This window comes from Eurypyga helias, unplaced genomic scaffold (assembly GCF_000690775.1).
Source record: "Eurypyga helias isolate BGI_N326 unplaced genomic scaffold, ASM69077v1 scaffold8516, whole genome shotgun sequence".
In the NCBI taxonomy this organism is placed as follows: Eukaryota; Metazoa; Chordata; class Aves; order Eurypygiformes; family Eurypygidae; genus Eurypyga; species Eurypyga helias.
The window spans coordinates 20,002-37,836 of record NW_010255944.1 but is presented as its reverse complement, the minus strand read 5'-3'; the positions used below and the strand labels follow the sequence as shown (position 1 = coordinate 37,836).

At 43.0% G+C, this 17,835-nt stretch overlaps 1 protein-coding gene across 1 annotated transcript in view; it reads left to right on the top strand.

Moving 5' to 3' along the window:
* MME (membrane metallo-endopeptidase) overlaps positions 1–17,835 on the top strand; it is a 37,784-nt gene that overhangs the window by 7,835 nt on the left and 12,114 nt on the right. Inside the window, exons 4-15 of the mRNA XM_010153485.1 lie at positions 896–976; positions 1,706–1,801; positions 1,907–2,025; positions 3,037–3,102; positions 6,199–6,333; positions 8,551–8,652; positions 11,372–11,508; positions 11,608–11,701; positions 13,031–13,159; positions 14,053–14,151; positions 15,997–16,077; positions 16,990–17,093. Of these exons, the coding sequence (XP_010151787.1) occupies positions 896–976; positions 1,706–1,801; positions 1,907–2,025; positions 3,037–3,102; positions 6,199–6,333; positions 8,551–8,652; positions 11,372–11,508; positions 11,608–11,701; positions 13,031–13,159; positions 14,053–14,151; positions 15,997–16,077; positions 16,990–17,093 (1,243 nt within the window). The remainder of the gene's footprint in view (positions 1–895; positions 977–1,705; positions 1,802–1,906; positions 2,026–3,036; positions 3,103–6,198; positions 6,334–8,550; positions 8,653–11,371; positions 11,509–11,607; positions 11,702–13,030; positions 13,160–14,052; positions 14,152–15,996; positions 16,078–16,989; positions 17,094–17,835) is intronic.

Below are 17,835 nucleotides of genomic sequence, written 5' to 3'. Positions count from 1 at the left end.
GGTAGGAGAAAGTGGGGGCTGCCCCATAAGGGAAGGTGAGCCAGGAGCCAACTGTGACTTGAGGCAGGCAGGGACAGAGACCTCGCAGCCACGGGGCTCAGTCCCCCAGGACCCAAACCAGAAGAGCAGAACAATCCAGTGACAGTGACCAGGGTCAGCCAACAGCCCTACAGTCACCAGACAATTCCCTGGTCATGCAGCAGGTCTCGGGCAACTCAGCCAGGCAAGGTCAGGCTCAGCAAGGTGCAAGGCCAGCTCCAGAGCGTGGGCAAGGACCATGGGTGAGAGGCCGGCCTGGCCTGCTGCTCCGGAGCCATCAGGTATAGGGTGCACAAGCAGCGGCACCAGACGAGGCTTCTTGCGGCTCTTTCTTACAATTCAGCTGTTTCCACAGAGGGATGAGCCATGGTCATGCACCACGGAGGGATGAGCCATGGTCACGCAGCTGCATCACACCAAAGCAGACCTTGAACACAAACAGCAAAACCCTGGCTGCAGCGAAGAGATGGCAGGGTAGAGTTGCAGGAAGAGATGGTTACCGGCTGGGCAGTGCAGTTAGAGCTGCTTAGACAAGGCCCAACAGCAATTATCTTCACACAATAGCTTGGTCACCTAAAAACTGTCCCTGAAAAGGCAGAGCATTGGTGTTTCACCAAGGGTGATCCACAGAGTATCTACCCCACTCTGTTAAGCTCAGCATATTAACACAGACTGATGTAACTGTAAGTGTATAATTCCCAGAGCTTTTTCTCCTCCGCTTTTGAAAGGCAAAGCTGCCCTGGAATTTGAGCTGGACGCAGACACTTTCTGGTCCTCAGGATGGTATCCACTACAGTTCCCTCAGCACCTCTCCAATAAAGATCAGACATTAATATTTATTTGCTCTGTGTTGCAGATGTCCTCGACACACCAAGCAGTAACGATATAACAGCAGTGCAGAAGGCAAAAACTCTGTACAGATCCTGCATAAATGAAAGTAAGTGTCTCCTGAATTTGTTGCATATAGGATACATAAATATCATCCAAGGAATCCCATCTTCGCAGTCAGCTATACCTATATCCTCCTAGTTTCTGTGCATAACCTTCCAGACATGCATCATGAAAACTAAAATGAATCCGTTCCAGACAGGCAGGTAACAAAGTCAGTAGTAAAATTGGTGGTGTATCTCCTCTTCTACAGGCTTTGATATTTTAGGTGAGATTACTCTTCAGTACCACTTTGCTGCAGATATTTAAACTCAAATCCTTTAAGTTAAACATGAGTTAACTTCTTCTGTAGAAATTATCAGGGATGAGGTGAAAACCCCTAGCATTCCAGGCTTCTAGAAAGATGAGAAGTTATTTCAAGAATTTGCACTAGACGCTGCCACTAGAATGAGGAGCAGTAAAACACTAAGCAGCGCTTCCTAAATCACGTGCTTTTAGACTTTCTATAAAGTTATTAATACTTCGCAAAACTATTATTCTAAGCTACCTGCAGAGTTAAAATACTATTGGTCTCCCAGGTCGTGGTCACAAGGGTTTGCATATGCTGCCACGACCGAAATATTTGTTGAATTAGATGTTAAAGCACAGTCATCAGAGCATCCTCCTATTGTGGTGGTGGTGGTAACGTATTTCTCAGCTTCATTATTCCAAATCATTTAATAGTTTAACATTAGTGTGTTTTAAAATGTTGTGGTAACTAATCTTATTTTTTCCAAAGCTGTCATTGATAGCAGAGGTGGAAGACCTTTAATCAGTTTATTGCCAGATGTGTCTGACTGGCCTGTAGCAACAACTAACTGGAATTCTTCCTATGGTAAGATAATACATGTTTATTTCATTTTCAGTTAAAATGTCTAAGTTATTGTACTTTTCACTGCTTACCAAGAATAGAGACTGAGTATACCTTTCATTTGCTTAGGTACTGCTTGGACAGCTGAGACAGCTATCGCACAGCTGAACTCCAGATACGGAAAAAAGGTCCTTATTAACTTTTTTGTTGGCACAGATGATAAGAATTCCACAGCACATATCATTCACGTAAGTCTCCCTGACTGGCATCGCCTTGTTGGATCAGAAAAGTGCAGCAAAATAACTAGAAGCATAGATATTAAATTTTAACCAGGAGAAACATCAGTGATCTGAATTTTACCAAAGTTGTAGATGAATTTGTGAATCTATGTAGTTTTCAAACTTAAATTATTAGTTTCAGTGTACTGTCCATTCTCAAAGTTAAAATCTTTATTCTGTGCACTCATACCCGTATTCTCGGTGAGATGAGAATAACAGATTTATACAGACACAATTTCTGTGTACGCTGGGCAGAAGACAGGCATGTTCTCCTTACGTATGCATGCAAAAAAGTAAGTAAACATGACCTCCTGACCCATGTACTTCAGGCAGAAAGCTCTGTGACTGAAAACCTGGGCTATGGTCCCAGTGGCAGAAAGCCCACAAAGGGGGTTGTGTTTTTACAAGGTATTGAGATGCCAAAGTGCTAACGGGAGCTGCAGCCAGCTGGCACAGCCATGGCAGTGGCTGGGGACGTCTGCATAGGGAGTATGTCAAGAGTGCTCTGCCCCTAAATGTAAGATGATCTCTGAAAATAGAAAATCCTGAGGAAGACAGTATTACGTATGGTGAATCTTCACCATCTACTCCCGAGACGCAGCAGTTACAAGGGCAAAGGCCTAATCGTTGACAATGGGTAGATGGATCCATGACTACTTCCATGTATGAATTTCAAAGATGCAGGAACTGCCTTGCTTGTCTGTGGACTGTTTGGTCTTCTGTACATCCACTTTTTTCACACTGGTTACGGGTAGCGTCTGCTGCTCAGCAACAAGAAAATAAGACTGAAAAGAAAGACAAAAAGTGCAAGGAGAATGAAAAGAATTAAAGGAGGGCAGCAGCGTGAGAGAGAAGCTCCTCTCTGGCCAGAGATCATGTGGCAAGAGTGAGGCACCAGCGACCTGTAACTGGCAAAAGCACAGCACAGTGCTGTGCTGTTTGATCCTTGAGCACTTTTTAATTTTTATTTGCATTTCACAGATCGATCAGCCCGGGCTCGGCCTGCCTTCTCGTGACTACTACGAATGCACTGGTGCATACAAAGAGGTAAGATGAAGCTGACAGGTCACTGACTACATTTTAGAAGTACATTAGAATGTACATTCCTCTGGCATCACTACACCTCATACATCCCAACCTGCCTCCCTTCCCCTGTCTCACTCCCTCTTCCATTCCGCTTGCAATCATTGAGTGTATATGTGGAAGAAAAGTAGTAGCTTTTTCACACAATTCCTGTACGATTATGCAAGTCAGAAGAGGAACAGCTCCATGACTTTTTAGGACCTCTTGGAAGGACACAAACATGAAACAATTTAGCTGTTACACAGCTTCTGACAGGCTTCACGGCTGGATCAGGAGGTCCCTCATAACTGTCAGAGTTGTACTGAGAAGGAGTGTGAGTGCTTATGGATCACCCCTGTTCTGTGGCTACAAGGATGCCATTTCAGAACGGTGATTGGCTGGCATCCGTTGGCAAGTGCTGCAGGTGTCAGTGGAGTCCAGGCAGACCAGTCACACCACCCATAGGCTTAGGAAGGAAAAAAGAATCATTCAGAACCAAAGACACTTTTCTGCATGAAAGATCTGAAAAGATCACAGTCCCCTAAGTCAGCTGCTGAATGCAGCAGCTTAAGTGTGTGCTATCACAGAAATTGCTTCAGACACCTAAAATCTCATATGGCCTTCTTTAATTCATGTTTAGTTATTATTCGTACACAATTTCACTACCTGCTAGCACCGACACCGTGTATCCCTCATTGCTGATCTTGGAGGTGCTTTAAGTCCTGGGGAGCTGAGGTGTATGTATTTGCTGAAGTCACGTAGCTGAAACTGCTACCACTGTAACCTTTAATTAACCACTTTTCTTCTGCATAATTACATGCAGAAGCAGTGAGAGAGCATACAAAACCTTCTGGGTTTGTAGGTATTTTGCTGGTGTGCTAACAGTTAACGCTCTAATAGTGATCACATTTAATTACAGATCATGTGCGAGTGAAGACATTCACTACCCTATTAACTGCATTATCCTCACAGGGGTTATGGCCTCTGAGAGCTGGCTCGTGTGTCACAGTTTGCTCCCTTCCTTGTGTTGTATCTGCTGCAGCACTAGAAGACAATTCCCACTCTAATCTCTGACCTACCTGAACGTATCGTGCTACTTGCCACTGCTGGAAAGTAGAGGAGGAAGCATTTTTAAAAAAAACAGAGATTTATCACTGAAAGGCAGACTCATAACATTCATTCTGACGAGCTTGAGTACTTCAAGTCCCTGCCCTCTGATAGCAGCCGCTTCTTGGTTCTGCTTCCTGCTGTGTCATTCTACTCTTTGAGCTGTGCACAGCAAACAAGATATCTGCCTCCTGCACTTCAACCTCTGCCTTTGGCAGGGCTTCCCACCACAAGTGGAATCTGTGCACAAGGTAGTTTAAAAATCTTCTAAGATATACGACTCCTCTGCTCCTACAGGAGCTATTCTGACCTCCAAGTTCCCACTAAGATATCTGAGAGTATTTATACAGCCCGTCTGAAATCAGCTGGCTTAGTTCTGTGCTACCTGACCATGCAAGGGTCTGCACTTCAGGCTAAAAATAAAATCCAGTGAAGATCTCAGCTGACTTACTGGTTTGGGGTAATGTGTGTACTGAATTTTGTAATTGGATTTGGATTTGGGGTGTTCAGCCTGGAGAGGAGGAGGCTCAAGGGAGACCTTATCATTCCCTACAGCTCCCTGAAAGGAGGATGGAGAGAGGGGGGTTGGTCTCTTCTCCCAAGTGACAAGAGGAAATGGCCTCAAGTTGTGCCAGGGGAGGTTTAGGTTGGATATCAGGGAAATCCCTTCCCGGAAAGGGCTGTCAGGTGTTGGAATGTGCTGCCCAGGGAGGGGGCAGTCCCCATCCTGGGGGGGCTTCAGAGCCGTGTGGACAAGGTGCCCAGGGACATGGGTCAGTGGGGGGCTGGGCAGTGCTGGGGTAACGGTTGGACTGGGTGGCTTAAGGGGCTTTTCCAACCTGAACTATTCCATGATTTGACGGATACTTTGAAACGGTATTTAGAGGCTTTGTACACGCACTTTTTTGTGACTGGTAGCTGTAAGTGGTTTCATGGGCTTTTCTCTTTCTGGCAAAATAATCTATCTTCATTAAAAATAACACTGACAGTTCAGCCCTTCAAGATGCCGTGAGCTGCCAGTCTTTTTGAAGTCTGCTGTCAGTACTTCTTGTGAGCTGCTCGGGGTTTTCCAGCGCGCACAGCCCCGTACAGCACAGCACTGCTGGTAGGCAGGGGAGGCTGACAGGAGGTGGATGGCAAGGAAGGTACTTAGCAGGATGGCTGTATAAATACAACATTCATAAAGTCCTACGGCCTTAGGAGCTGAACATAGCAAAATATTTCTATTAATAAAGCTGATGACACGCACACCTTTGCATTCAAAAAGCATATTGCAAACAGCGTTTCTGTTGATAGAGAAATGAGTAGCTTATCAAAGAGGAATTAGAATCATATTTAGTACCATAAAACCTGATGAGAGCTGTAGATACTAGACAGTGTAATATTTAAGAAAGTATACTTCCATATTTACATTCTTATCCTTGGCGAATTCCTTTATGTTCAGTTTAATACAGAGTGTGTTGTCTATGGTGTATCTAGCTACGCTACACTTAGACACAGCAACATGACGTTGAATGCTCCAAGAAGCAGCAGAGGAGGTTACACTGCTGCTGGGACTCATTTTCCCACAATGCTAATTCAACACAGTCCATCAGCACTTCTCTTGGTTTTATGTTTCTGGGAACATTGCTCTTTGGAAGCGGTATTTTTGGAAGTTGTAATTAAAATGAGCTAGAAAAAACACGGGTGATGGTTTAGATACGGACGTACAATTGTCTCTTTTAAAATACTGAAAACACAGCGCAGTAGTTAAGGGTGTTCAGCTTTGCACAGTGCTACAAATTACACAGCAATTTTCCATGAGGGAAATCTGCAAAGTTAATTTCTGTTGGTGATCTAACTATTTCAGGGTAAATTGCTATTAAACCATTTAAGAAAGGGATGAAGAAATGTAGTGCATGAAAATGAAGTGTTAAAGATGATCAAGACTATCATGATGCTATCCTTTGAGGAGTTTTGTGTTTTCTCCCGCAGGCCTGCTCTGCCTACGTGGATTTCATGATTTCTGTAGCCAAACTAATCCTACAAGAAAGAAACATTCCTTTCACTGAGAGCGAGATTTCTGACCAAATGAAGAAAGTTATGGAACTGGAGAAAGAGATTGCCAATGTAAGAAACACTTTTTTAAAGTAGCCTTTTTATAACTGCCTTTTTTTCTCAACACCCAAGAAAGCTGTCTGTGAACTGAGCTGTTAGGTTACTTGCTAACGTGGTTTTGAGGGACCAAAAGTGTATGGGGCCTGGGACACCTAGGAGGAACACACAGTAGGACAGACATGCCTTCTGACGAGCAGGGGAAACTGTTTGTTAGCTGTTTTTCAAAGAGCAGCATGTTTTAATCTGGTCATGAAAGCCCTTCAAGAGAAGAAAGAGCAAGAGAGAGACAGGCTTGCTTTCTGTTTAGTCTGTTTAGAAAGCGAGTTTTGGGAGATGCTTTTGGCCTCTCCTGCCTTTGTCCTGTTTTCCCCATGGGTGGTTTGGTTATCAAAGCGGTGGATTCCCAACCCGTGGCCTGCCCTGCAACACAAAGTAATGTTTGTCCTGCACACGCTGCTCCACAGTGCTGATTGTTCCGAGTGCATTTTGAATCAAACGCTGTTTTCCACTGAAGTATGGCTTGGAGAAATACCCTGAATTTGAACTTGCATGGAGAAAAACAAATGAAATTTCAAGCATTCTTGAGCAAAATCATGGCTTATGATTATTAAACATTTCAGAAGAACCTGAAGCTGAGGATGCCTGTAAAACAAGCTAAACACACGTTTTTTAGCTTCAGCTATTTTACAAGTTACGCTAATAGTAAGGGCATGTGTTTGGCAGAGGAAGACCTTCCCCCCATTGTATAAATTAAAACCATCTGATTTTGATTTTCTTCGCATTTGCTTGAGAAACACACCTCTGGGCTTAGATCAGAGATGGAAAATTATTCCAAGAAAAGGAATTCACTGGGGAAAGATTTAAAAGGGGAGTACGAAAGGAAACCACAACTGAAATGTCTCTGCAGCAGTTGCTGCTGGTAGACTACGACTGGCGGTGGGTAAGCTGCTATTGCCTCCGTTTTTAACCTCTTTCATCGAAAACTCAGCACCAGCCTGACTGTCAGTGGAAGAGAGCTGCCATTGTGCTCCTGGGGACTTGATAAAGCAAACACAGAAAAAAATACTGAATGCACAATAGATTAGGAAAGAGGAAGCAGAAGAGAAATATATTTTTTTAAAGGATAAAGGTAAAATCAGACTTGGCATGACTGGTTTTTCAAAACACTTGAAATGGGTAAAATCTACTCTTCTCACTCTGTGCGAGTCATTTAAGAGTGCTCGAGGCGGTAGTGATGTAGGTTCTCCCATGAATTACTCTCAGGGATCACAAGATCTCTCTTTTCCCAGAGTTGTTTGTCTACCTGCTTTTTCTCTCTGCCATCAAAAAAAGTGGAGGGTAAAAGGGGGAGTATGAGGGGAGCAAGTGCTGATGCTGTCACAAGGTACTTGAAAGCAGATGCAGGGATGCACTTCAGAAACCTGCAGAAGCATCCTAGCAAGGGCCATGCTGGTGTTTGAGGAGAAGAACAGAGACACAGGAAGAGAGTATTCAGAACCAAGGGAGTAGCTACCATGAGGTGCTGGCTTTGTCTGCTCTCAGCCTACATCGTCCACACCCCAATTCCAGAGACCTCCCTGTTGACATTTGCTGTCTAGAGACAACAGCAATTAACTTGCCTCATAAGGCACCGCAGACACAGTTCTTGGGCAGTTGGGCAGTTTCTCTGTCTGTAGGAAACGGCCCTAACACCATCGTGCCTGAGGGTGTTAAAGCATGCACGTATTTAGCGCGTTGGTGCAACACCACATTGCCCAGACTAATACATGAGTCATGAGTTATCCCTGCCTTCCCAGAAGTGGATCCAGAGCGTATCAGAGAGCACAAGCATCCCAATCAGAACACTCACGCTGCATTCCTACCGCAGCACGCTGCTTGCCCCATAACCAATACATACGTCCCCTTCATCCCCTTCTCCCAAGACTTTGCACCTTGCATCATCCCGTGGGTATCATGAGCACATTTCTTGTGTTGAGTGTGTCTGTTGGTAGGTGACAGTGTCTACTCAGTGCTTTGAGGAGTCTCTGTTCCTGCACAGCTTGAGCTGTCGATGCTCTAAAACACATCCAAAAACTAAAGCCTCATTTACAGTTCGTTACAGTTAATGCAGACTTACAGTAATGTAGTAAGGCAGAAATACTCATTTCCTTTCTTTTCACTTCTGCTTAGAAAAATTCCTGTGAACTGACTCAATGTACGTGGTAATTTTCTCATCATTAACTTTGATAGGCAACAACAAAATCTGAAGACAGAAATGATCCGCTGTTGCTCTACAACAAAATGACTTTGGCCCAACTCCAAAACAACTTCTCATTGGAAATCGATCATAAGGTGAGTGATTAGTAACCTGATATTTTAATGTCTGGCTTATGACTGATGAGATTAAACAATGAAGCCTGGCAATTTTTTCTCTTAAAGACACTTCTTTCTTGAGCTTAGACATACTTGAACTTGAAGAGGACACCCGACGTGCACACTGTATTACCTGAACATCCAATGATGTTAACCTGTATGGAAACATTATGAGTTTGACTTGACATCCTGGATTCAGGATGGTAACATGTGCAAAACTTGCACATACATAACCCTTGCTGGAAGTCCTCTGCGGAGTACAAATAAATTCCCTTCCTGTAATTATCCCAGCAGCTCCAGAGGCCCCAGGACAAAAGTTAATGGTGTAGCCAACTGATTCAAATATGTTGTAGTGTGACTATCCAGGCCTTCTCTGTTTCTCCAGAGCTGCAGGTTCAGACAAGAAGTCCTGTTTTTCCAACATTCCCTCTATAAGATGGGCTCCCAGAGCAAGCAGAAAGGAGCCCAGGAAGTCCTGAGTCAGGGAGATTCTCCCCATTCCTCCCACTGTAGCTCCTTAAGGATGTTTCAGCTCTGCCTTTTCTCTTATCCATTGCCGTCTGTGCAGTGTAACCTTTGTGTGTGCATGGCACCACAAAGTCCAGTTTAAGAACAGCCAAAGTCTGGATTACATAGGTGTGCCTCCTCAGTGACATCATCTTACTAGACGTGGGCAGTTTTTATCATAAATGACCTCTACTTCAGCACCTTGCACAACAGGCAAGAGGGTTAACTCCTGTCACGGGGAAAGCACTGGGGGCTGCCCAGCAGGAGGGCATTACTGACTCTCCTCAGGCAGTAAGGTACTATGAAATACTATTATTCCTACCACAGTTTCATAATCGTTGCTATTTTTATTGTCTTTAAATTCTTCAACTTTAAATTACGTGACAGTTCACTAGCTTAATTTGTTTCATAATTTACCTGCTCCCACAGGTTTTGGTTGAACAGTTGCCATTACAGTCATCATGTCAGAAACGAACTTCTCTTGTCATGGAATGGTAGTGCCCTGGTTATTTTTAGTTCTGGGGAGTGCTGCACATCAGCAATAATCATCTGCTCTACATGTATCCAAAAATGCTCAAAAGGCACATGATGGGAGTTGGGAGTGGTGTTGTAACGGTCTAAGGATAGAACAGCAATTATTCCTAAGATTAGCTTGAAGTTTGCTGCTGCTTTGTCAAACCTGAAGTGATTCTGCTCCTGAAAGTTACTTCAGCTACAGCAGTTTGTCTGCTGAAAAACCTCACCTCTTCGAAGAAAACGTTCCCCTCTAGAGATGCATACTGTGAAAAGTCACCGATACTTCTCTAAGCAAAAGGCGTAACAAAACTTTTTAAAATTAACAAGAAAAATTTATGAAAAAAAAGTACAAAGATTATTTGCTTTTCTTAAATGTAACACCACCTTTTTTGTGACTAAAATGAGTACCTGCCCAGTGTGGTAAAAGCACTGAGTAGCTCAAGTGTTGTGAAGATGATTTTCAGCTTCTGCTCCGAATCATTTTCTCAGGCAAACAGGGGTCCACAGAGGCAGCAGATCAGGAAACCTTGGGCCCACATGGAGAATTTGGAGCAGTGTGTATGGAGAGAGCTGTGACATCAGTGTCACTTACTAGAAAAGTGAACCCAGAAACTGGAGGAACAGCAACGTGGCTGCTTGCTGTCTGGCTTCCGTGCCCGCTCAAGCACGGCTGTGTGGCTCAGAGCCCAGTCCCTGCGGCCCAGCAGTGACCAGTCTGCGCCCTCTTAGGAAGCAAAAGAATGACCCTGTGTTCTCCCGTCACTCCTTTGGCCCCTCTACTGCTGGAGGCACACGATACTATTAACCAAAGACTTATCAAAGGGGAATTATTTTTCTTATCAGCAAACTGCTAAGAGTTTCCAGCTGGGAGTGCCCACGCACTAAACTAATCTCGGTTCAGACTAGATGGACACTTCAACAGAAAATAATTGCCATAGGTACGGGGCCATGAACGTTACGTGGGTCTTGCGCAAAGGGGAATGCCAGCAGAAGGAAAATGGCTTGGGACCAGAGAGGCAGAAAGTGAACAAGAACTCTATAGCCTTTGAGCCTGGTCTGTCACAGCATGAGCAGCCTGACCTGTGCTGCATCCCCTGCTCCTCCCATATCTAGTACTGTGGCATGCAGAGGAAAATCCATTACGGACAGTGGATTTAGTGTCTGCTTTAAAGCCCAGGGAAATAAACCCCTGCATGGGCTTCAGCGTGCTTCAGAACAAGTCCTTACCGTGTGAGTCAGAACGGGTTGTCAAGTATTCCACGGATCTTACTGCCCCATGGACACAGAAACATACTGTACTGAAAATCAGGCTTTTAGTTAGGCTTGGATTTCAAAGTTCTTAGCCAAACACAGCAAAAAGGCAATGGAAAATTTTACTTAATATGCCATTTCTCCTTTTCCAGGCTCAAAGGAAGGGGGCATAACAATTTTAGTTGTGTTAGTCTGAAATCAAAGCAATGTCTTGACACTTTCTGCTAAATACCGCCCTATTTTAATAGGATTTTAGAGCCCAGAGGATATAAATTATCTCAGGTATGACTCCATTTACAAATAGTGAAACTATTAGGAAAACTAAAGGCAGAGCATCTGTGTTATTCAAACATACTTAAACTGGAAAGAAACCCAGCTAAATACTGTTTCTTTAACCATATAATAATGCATATTGATTTTCCAGGTATTCAACTGGTCCAAATTCATAAATGATATAATGTCAACTGTACAAATTAACGTGGAGAACACCGAACATGTCATTGTTTATGATCCAGAATACCTTAACAAGCTGAAGTCTATTCTTAATAAATACACTCCCAGGTAGGTATGTTAGGTATTTTTGTAATTTGCATTTTATTTCCAATAAACTTAAAAAGCCGAAAAACATTACCAGCTTCTTACTGCTGTTTTGTTAAACAGAGACCTTCAAAATTACATGGTCTGGCGATTTGTGATGGATCTTGTCAACAGCCTAAGCCGTAACTACAAGGACACAAGGAATGCTTTTCGTAAGGTGCAGAAATTAATCTCTTTCTAAGTTGTAAAGATGACTTTTGTGTACCATAAAAGATTTTTTAATGTACTTGTAGTATATAAAAATGTAACATACTTTGAATTTTGCACACAAAAGCTAGATGTGTTGCGGAAGCTTCTGCTGGAGCATACACACACGCTTGGTAGCTGGAGGGGTTTTGAAAAGCAGCGTTCTGGTCCCTGGTTTCCATGTTCTGCTGAATCCCAATTAATCCCCATTTTGATAACAGGCAGTCCCAGTTATTTGCAAATGGTTACACTTCTGATTGTTTTGCAACAAACTCTTCAGCAGCACATTCAGAGCCAAACATTATGGGCCCAATCTTCTTTTTCAATCATTTGAACCTGCAGATATTTTAGTGCTTTTAAGGGAGTGCTGAGCAATTTCACAAGCAGATGGAGATGGAAGCCGTTTGTATTTCCATTTGTATTCCCAAACTTTCTAAGTTTGCTCAGCTCCATTAAAAAAGGTTACGGCCACTTTGTTATATCTGCTAGCAACATAAGAAATACTTCAACACACATATGCAGCTTTTCACGGAGATTGTGCTTGTTGCAGAATAAAGTAAGAATTACTGGAGGAAGCCAGTTTGGTCAGTTTTATGTATCTGAACAGGGCAGTCCGATTCACTGACTATCTGGCTTTTCCCCCGCTCTTTAAAGTATTAATATATTTTCATATAAAGGTTCAGATGGAATGTAGACTTCATTCTAGAACGTGGCTTGAGAGAGTTGCCCTCTAATGACACTGTCGGCTCTACTCCGTGCATTCAGGTGTCACACTGGTATTACCCACTCAGCTTTATCACGCATTTATACCTTACCATGACAAAATCCTTCCATACCTTGTAGCAACATCACATAGAGTAAACGAGCTGCTACTGTGCGAGCTCCCAGAGGTGGGAGGCTGAGACAGAAGCTGCTGGTTGGGTGGAAAACACAATCTTACCACTGCAGCAATTAATTTGCTGCATAATGGCAATGGCCCTGTCAGAGCTCGAACTGCAGTACAGGTCCCTGTAACAGCAAAACCTTTGTGTCAGGGTGTTCCTCCTTAACTGCTCCCATTCTCAGCTTTTAGTTTTCTTCTCTCTACCTTTCATGTTTTGAAAGGATAAAGAACATGGCTGATGATTCTCATGTTCCCTCAGCCTGCGCTAGATGGTCCCATTATAGAGTGAGCTTGCCTGGCTGCCATAAACACAAGTGGGAATTGAATGTAAGGTTGGCTAGGCTCCAATGAAACACGTCTGCCGTGCCCCTTCCGTGGGCCCACGTCACTGCTCTCCCTCATCCTTATCTTCCACAGGCACTTTACGGCACGACATCAGAAACTGCAGTTTGGCGTCGCTGCGCCAACTATGTCAACGGCAACATGGAGAACGCGGTGGGACGGTTATATGTGGAGGAAGCGTTTGCTGGAGACAGTAAACACGTGGTAAAGCTTTTAGCAAACAGCCGGTGTGCCATCTGCACGTCACTTAATCATCACTCACCGTGCAGTTCTTTACACAGCTTTGATTACACTTTTATGAACCTGTTCTGGAGAGCAGGTCACTTTCTGAAAACCCTGACCTTCAGATCTGCTTCTCACTCAGTGCACCACTGAGGAGTAACAAGAACATACGTGCTAGGAGAGCCCTTCCTTTGCACCTGAGTCCTTCTGCATTACCTGTCCAAGCAAACGACCAGCGTGAAGCGACGTGTGTGTATGAAGACATCGTGTGTGTGGAGCGAGGCATCTGCCCGCTCCACTTGATCCGTGAGCCAGCCCTGAGCCTAAAGCACCGCTGGCACATCAGCGACGGACCGTGCGCACATCAGTGCACATGCCCAAGGAACATGCTTACTGCAGTGAACAGTTGCTGTGTGTTCTTTGAGACTGATGCTAGTTTGCCCCCTGCCAACATGGGGTGCGGGGACAGTCAGTTATTTCTGTCTTCAGTCACTCAGAAAATTGCTGTAAATTAACCTGGAGTTCAGCCTTAGTTTCCTACTACCACTCCTGCTGTGATCCAGGCTTAAGATGCCCCATTTTTTGTGGCTGACATACACTCTCATTGGCTCAGATGCACAGCATCCAGCAGCTGGGTATCTGACAGCTTTTGTAACCTAAGCTGCATTGCCTTGTGAGCTCGTGCCCGCTCCCTTTGCTCCCGCAGGACAGGTTAGAAGTACGACTTAACGAGCTCCAGATTTTGAGTGAGGCCCATAAGCAGCGTAGACTCGAGCAACTAGTGCAGGAAAAACAAGTCTGTAATAAACTGTGACTGTGGGAAAATAACGGGATCGTTTTATGTAGATTTGTAACACACTGATGTTTTTTCCAAGGTTGAGGAAATGATTGCAGATATACGTGATGTTTTTATCAAAACCTTAGATGATCTTACCTGGATGGATGCAGAAACCAAAAAGAAAGCAGAACAAAAAGTAAGTTAAACCTTAAATATTATTAATGCTGTGTATTGCTATAAGAATCAGTATTTTTCCTGACAAAAGTAAGCAGTAACATCTATCACTATTTTATATATACAGACCCACTTATAGTCACGTTTATACAGGCACAGCAGCTTACAGACTCCCTACCTCAGACCCAGAGGACAGGGAAGGGGGCCTCTGTGGAGAGAAGCACACAGAAGAGGAGGAATCTATATATAAGATTAAGACCTTCCAGGCAAATGAGTGATTAAGGGCCTAGATAGTGAATATCTAACAGAAAGCAATACTGAAAGTGAGAAGGAATGATTTATGGTGACTGGACCAGCTATGAGGAGCGACAGGACAAAAGCAAGAAGTCAAACCAGAGGCTGGACATCATCAGTGAATTCTCTTTTAAGGGAAGACGTAGCTTCAGACAGTTCATGTAAGTCTGGAGTAAGTAGCAGAAATTGGTTGTAGAGAGCCCTGAACTGAGTGAAGCAATTGAAAGAACTATTTATTGCATCTCTATTTCTTTATACCATGGAGATAATAAAAAAGTCTTCAATTTTGATTTTTTTAATGATAATTTATTATTAAAACATAATTAAAAAAAACCCCCACACTTGGAAAATATTGTGGGTTTGTTATTATAGACTGAGACCTGGCATTTTACTACAGAATTTTGTGTTGGAAAATCTTAGTAAAATATATAAAACAACTATCAAAATATTAGTGGTTTATCAAACAACTCTAGACTGTAAATCCACAGACAGCTAAAACAGTCGTGGCATCCAGTGAGCTTATGCCGATTCTGATGTGATCAGACAGTAAAGATGCAGTTATGTGAACGGGTGTTTAGGTACGCTCCTACTGTTACCTCCACGGCTACTCACACTGCTCAACAGCCCACAGTAACTTCAGATCAGGAATCGCAGTGTAGTCGGGTAGGAAACTGAAGATCCTAAATAAATTCAGCACTGTGTTCAGACATAGACTGTGTATGTGCAAAGTCTGTGAAACACTTCCACTGCTACAGAATGAAATGCAAACTGTTTGCAAAGTTAGGATCAGAAACACACACCCTCCACATGTTGCTCATCATGTTCACTTGTTTGTGGGAAAAGCCAGAAAATTATTTGCATAAATAATGTGATTTTACTGCTAGATTTATTAGGACATATTCATATGGAAATAGTTGCAGGAATTGCTAAAGAATCATTTGTTGTCTGAGGTTTTTTTAATTACTCCTGACATAGCCATCAAAGGCAAATCCCTACTTGGCTCTCAAAAGAGGCTGAGGAAGGTTTGAGTTAAAAATCTTTCTTCAGGACTTCAGATTATCAAAATTTAGGAACATTTAAATACATTATTTCACTCCAGTGTAGATGTGGGAGGTAGGTAAGAGATAGGGATACAGACCCAAACTGAGCCAACTGTACACATTTCTGCAAATTTGTAAATGTGTTTTCCTATATGTACTGAAGTTAAAGAACATCCAGTTACTCATTTTATTTCTATTTTAGATGCTGTAAATATGTCAAATATTTCAGGATTTCTGCTATTTGTTTAAACAAGCCTTTCAACTCAAAAGCGTAGTTGAATGTTTGGCTGTCTTGTGCACATTGCTGTAGGTTTGCTTACAAAGGAAGGAACAGAACACACTGTCTAGAATTTGCCATTGTTCTAATCAACCACAAACTTCACGGTGCTTTCAGTGGCTTAAGAAAAATGTAAACAAAACCTAAACATCTGGCTTTTCTGCAGTTGCTTCCATATTGCATTTGTTATATAATTTATGATTGATTAAAAATTATGGCTGGATTTGCTACGGATATCAAATTATCTTGTCCCCAGGCAACAGCAATCAGAGAGAGGATTGGTTATCCAGATGAGATTGTGACTGATGACAACAAGCTGAACAGTGAGTACCAAGAGGTGAGTATCTGCAAGAGGCGGTGTGGTTAGAAAAGGGTCTGAAGAGGAAAAAATGGTGGATTTGCCTTCATGGCCAAGCTGAACCATGTGCAGCACAGAGTAACTCCATCTCGTGCTCGGCTGTACAGATGTAAGGGGGTGTTAAAAGCTGGTGTAGTACAGCTGGCCCAGTGCCGGTGGTGGGAAGTATGTGATGGTATTTCAAGCGAATGTATAAATTCTAGAGGAATTACACTAGAATAAAACATGGAGCCAATGCTGTTCAGTCCAGTATTTCTAAGCCTGCCCCGGATTGGGGTTAACACCAGTTAAGTGGATAGCAACACACATAACTTTGTAACAGTGACTATTTATCTGTGTGTTGGAATTAGTCCCTGAAGTAGGATATTGGATGACACGTATAATTTAAACTACATCTGAGCTTTTTCATTGCAAAATGTGACCTCAGTATTCTTTCACCTTGTAGGTTCATTTATAAGAGTAACTCAATTAACGTATTTAGTATACGTGGATGTTCAGGCAGAATGTGTCTTAGAAGTCCAAGTTTTATAAAGCACCATTTGAGCCTTATTCCTGTGTTTTCTAGGGTGCAATTGCAGCTCACCAAGCTGGTAGCTACTGGTTTCAAGCAGGCCACTCCCAGAAGTTAGGGTCAAAATCCACTCCAAATACATATATAAAGAGGGAATAAAGATGTCTGGAAAAAATTATACAGCTGCTAACATTTATCCAGCGACAATATCAACTCTGTGATGTAGCAGAGCACGGCAAGCTCTAAGTGTAGATCAAAAAATGCTCTTCCACACACGTTGCTTAGCTCATCATGCTTAAGACTGGCTTTTCCAGGTCCATGTGCCTTTTATCGCAAACCAGTAACACCACCACTAAGTACTTTTCCCTCTTTCTTTTCAGTTGAACTACAAAGAAGAAGAATACTTTGAAAACATTATTCAAAATTTAGTATTTACCCAGAAGAAAAGGTTGAAAAAGCTTAGAGAAAAGGTGGACAAAGAGGAGTAAGTATTTAAAAGTCACTGAGCAGTGTCTAGTGTCTCATCCAGTTTCCTCGGGAGTAGATGGAGGGTAATCAGTGATGATTTAATGAACTTCCTTCTGCACTTTTCCTCAGTGCATGGTGATGGGACAAGTGGGAAGAGACACAAGCTGGAATGTGCAAAATTCTGACTAGATGTTTGGAAAAAACTTTTCACCACGTGGGTGGTCAAACAGGACCCAGAGAGGTTGCGAGATCTCCATATCTCCATCCTTGGCGAGACTCAAATCTTGAACGGGCAGGCCTCTAAGCAACCTGATCTAGTTGGCTTCACATGGGGCCGTATGACTTCTGAAGGTCCTTTTTACCTAAATTTTTCTATGATTCTGTGTTTCTATTTTTAATTACGTTACCATTTCCATAGTGCTGCTCCAGACTTCTTTTTTTAAGGAAAAATATTAAAAAAACTGCAGCTGTTCAGACTCTTTCTAGTCAGTCACCTTGCATCTTCAAACCCTCACCTTTGCAGAAGATGAAGATACTTCACTCCCCTGGAAGGACCACTGTGAATTTTCCAAATACTGCGTCATAGCTCCTCAGAATTACAGTCATTATTGTGGATGAGCAGTTCCAACTGTTGCTTCTGCTGTTCTGCATCTACAGATCATTAACTGAAAATTTATGTTCCACCTCAGTTCTGCTCTGTGCTAACTTCAAGCTGTGTTTGGGCTTGGTGTGTTCAGTTGCTTCAGCTCGGCTTAACA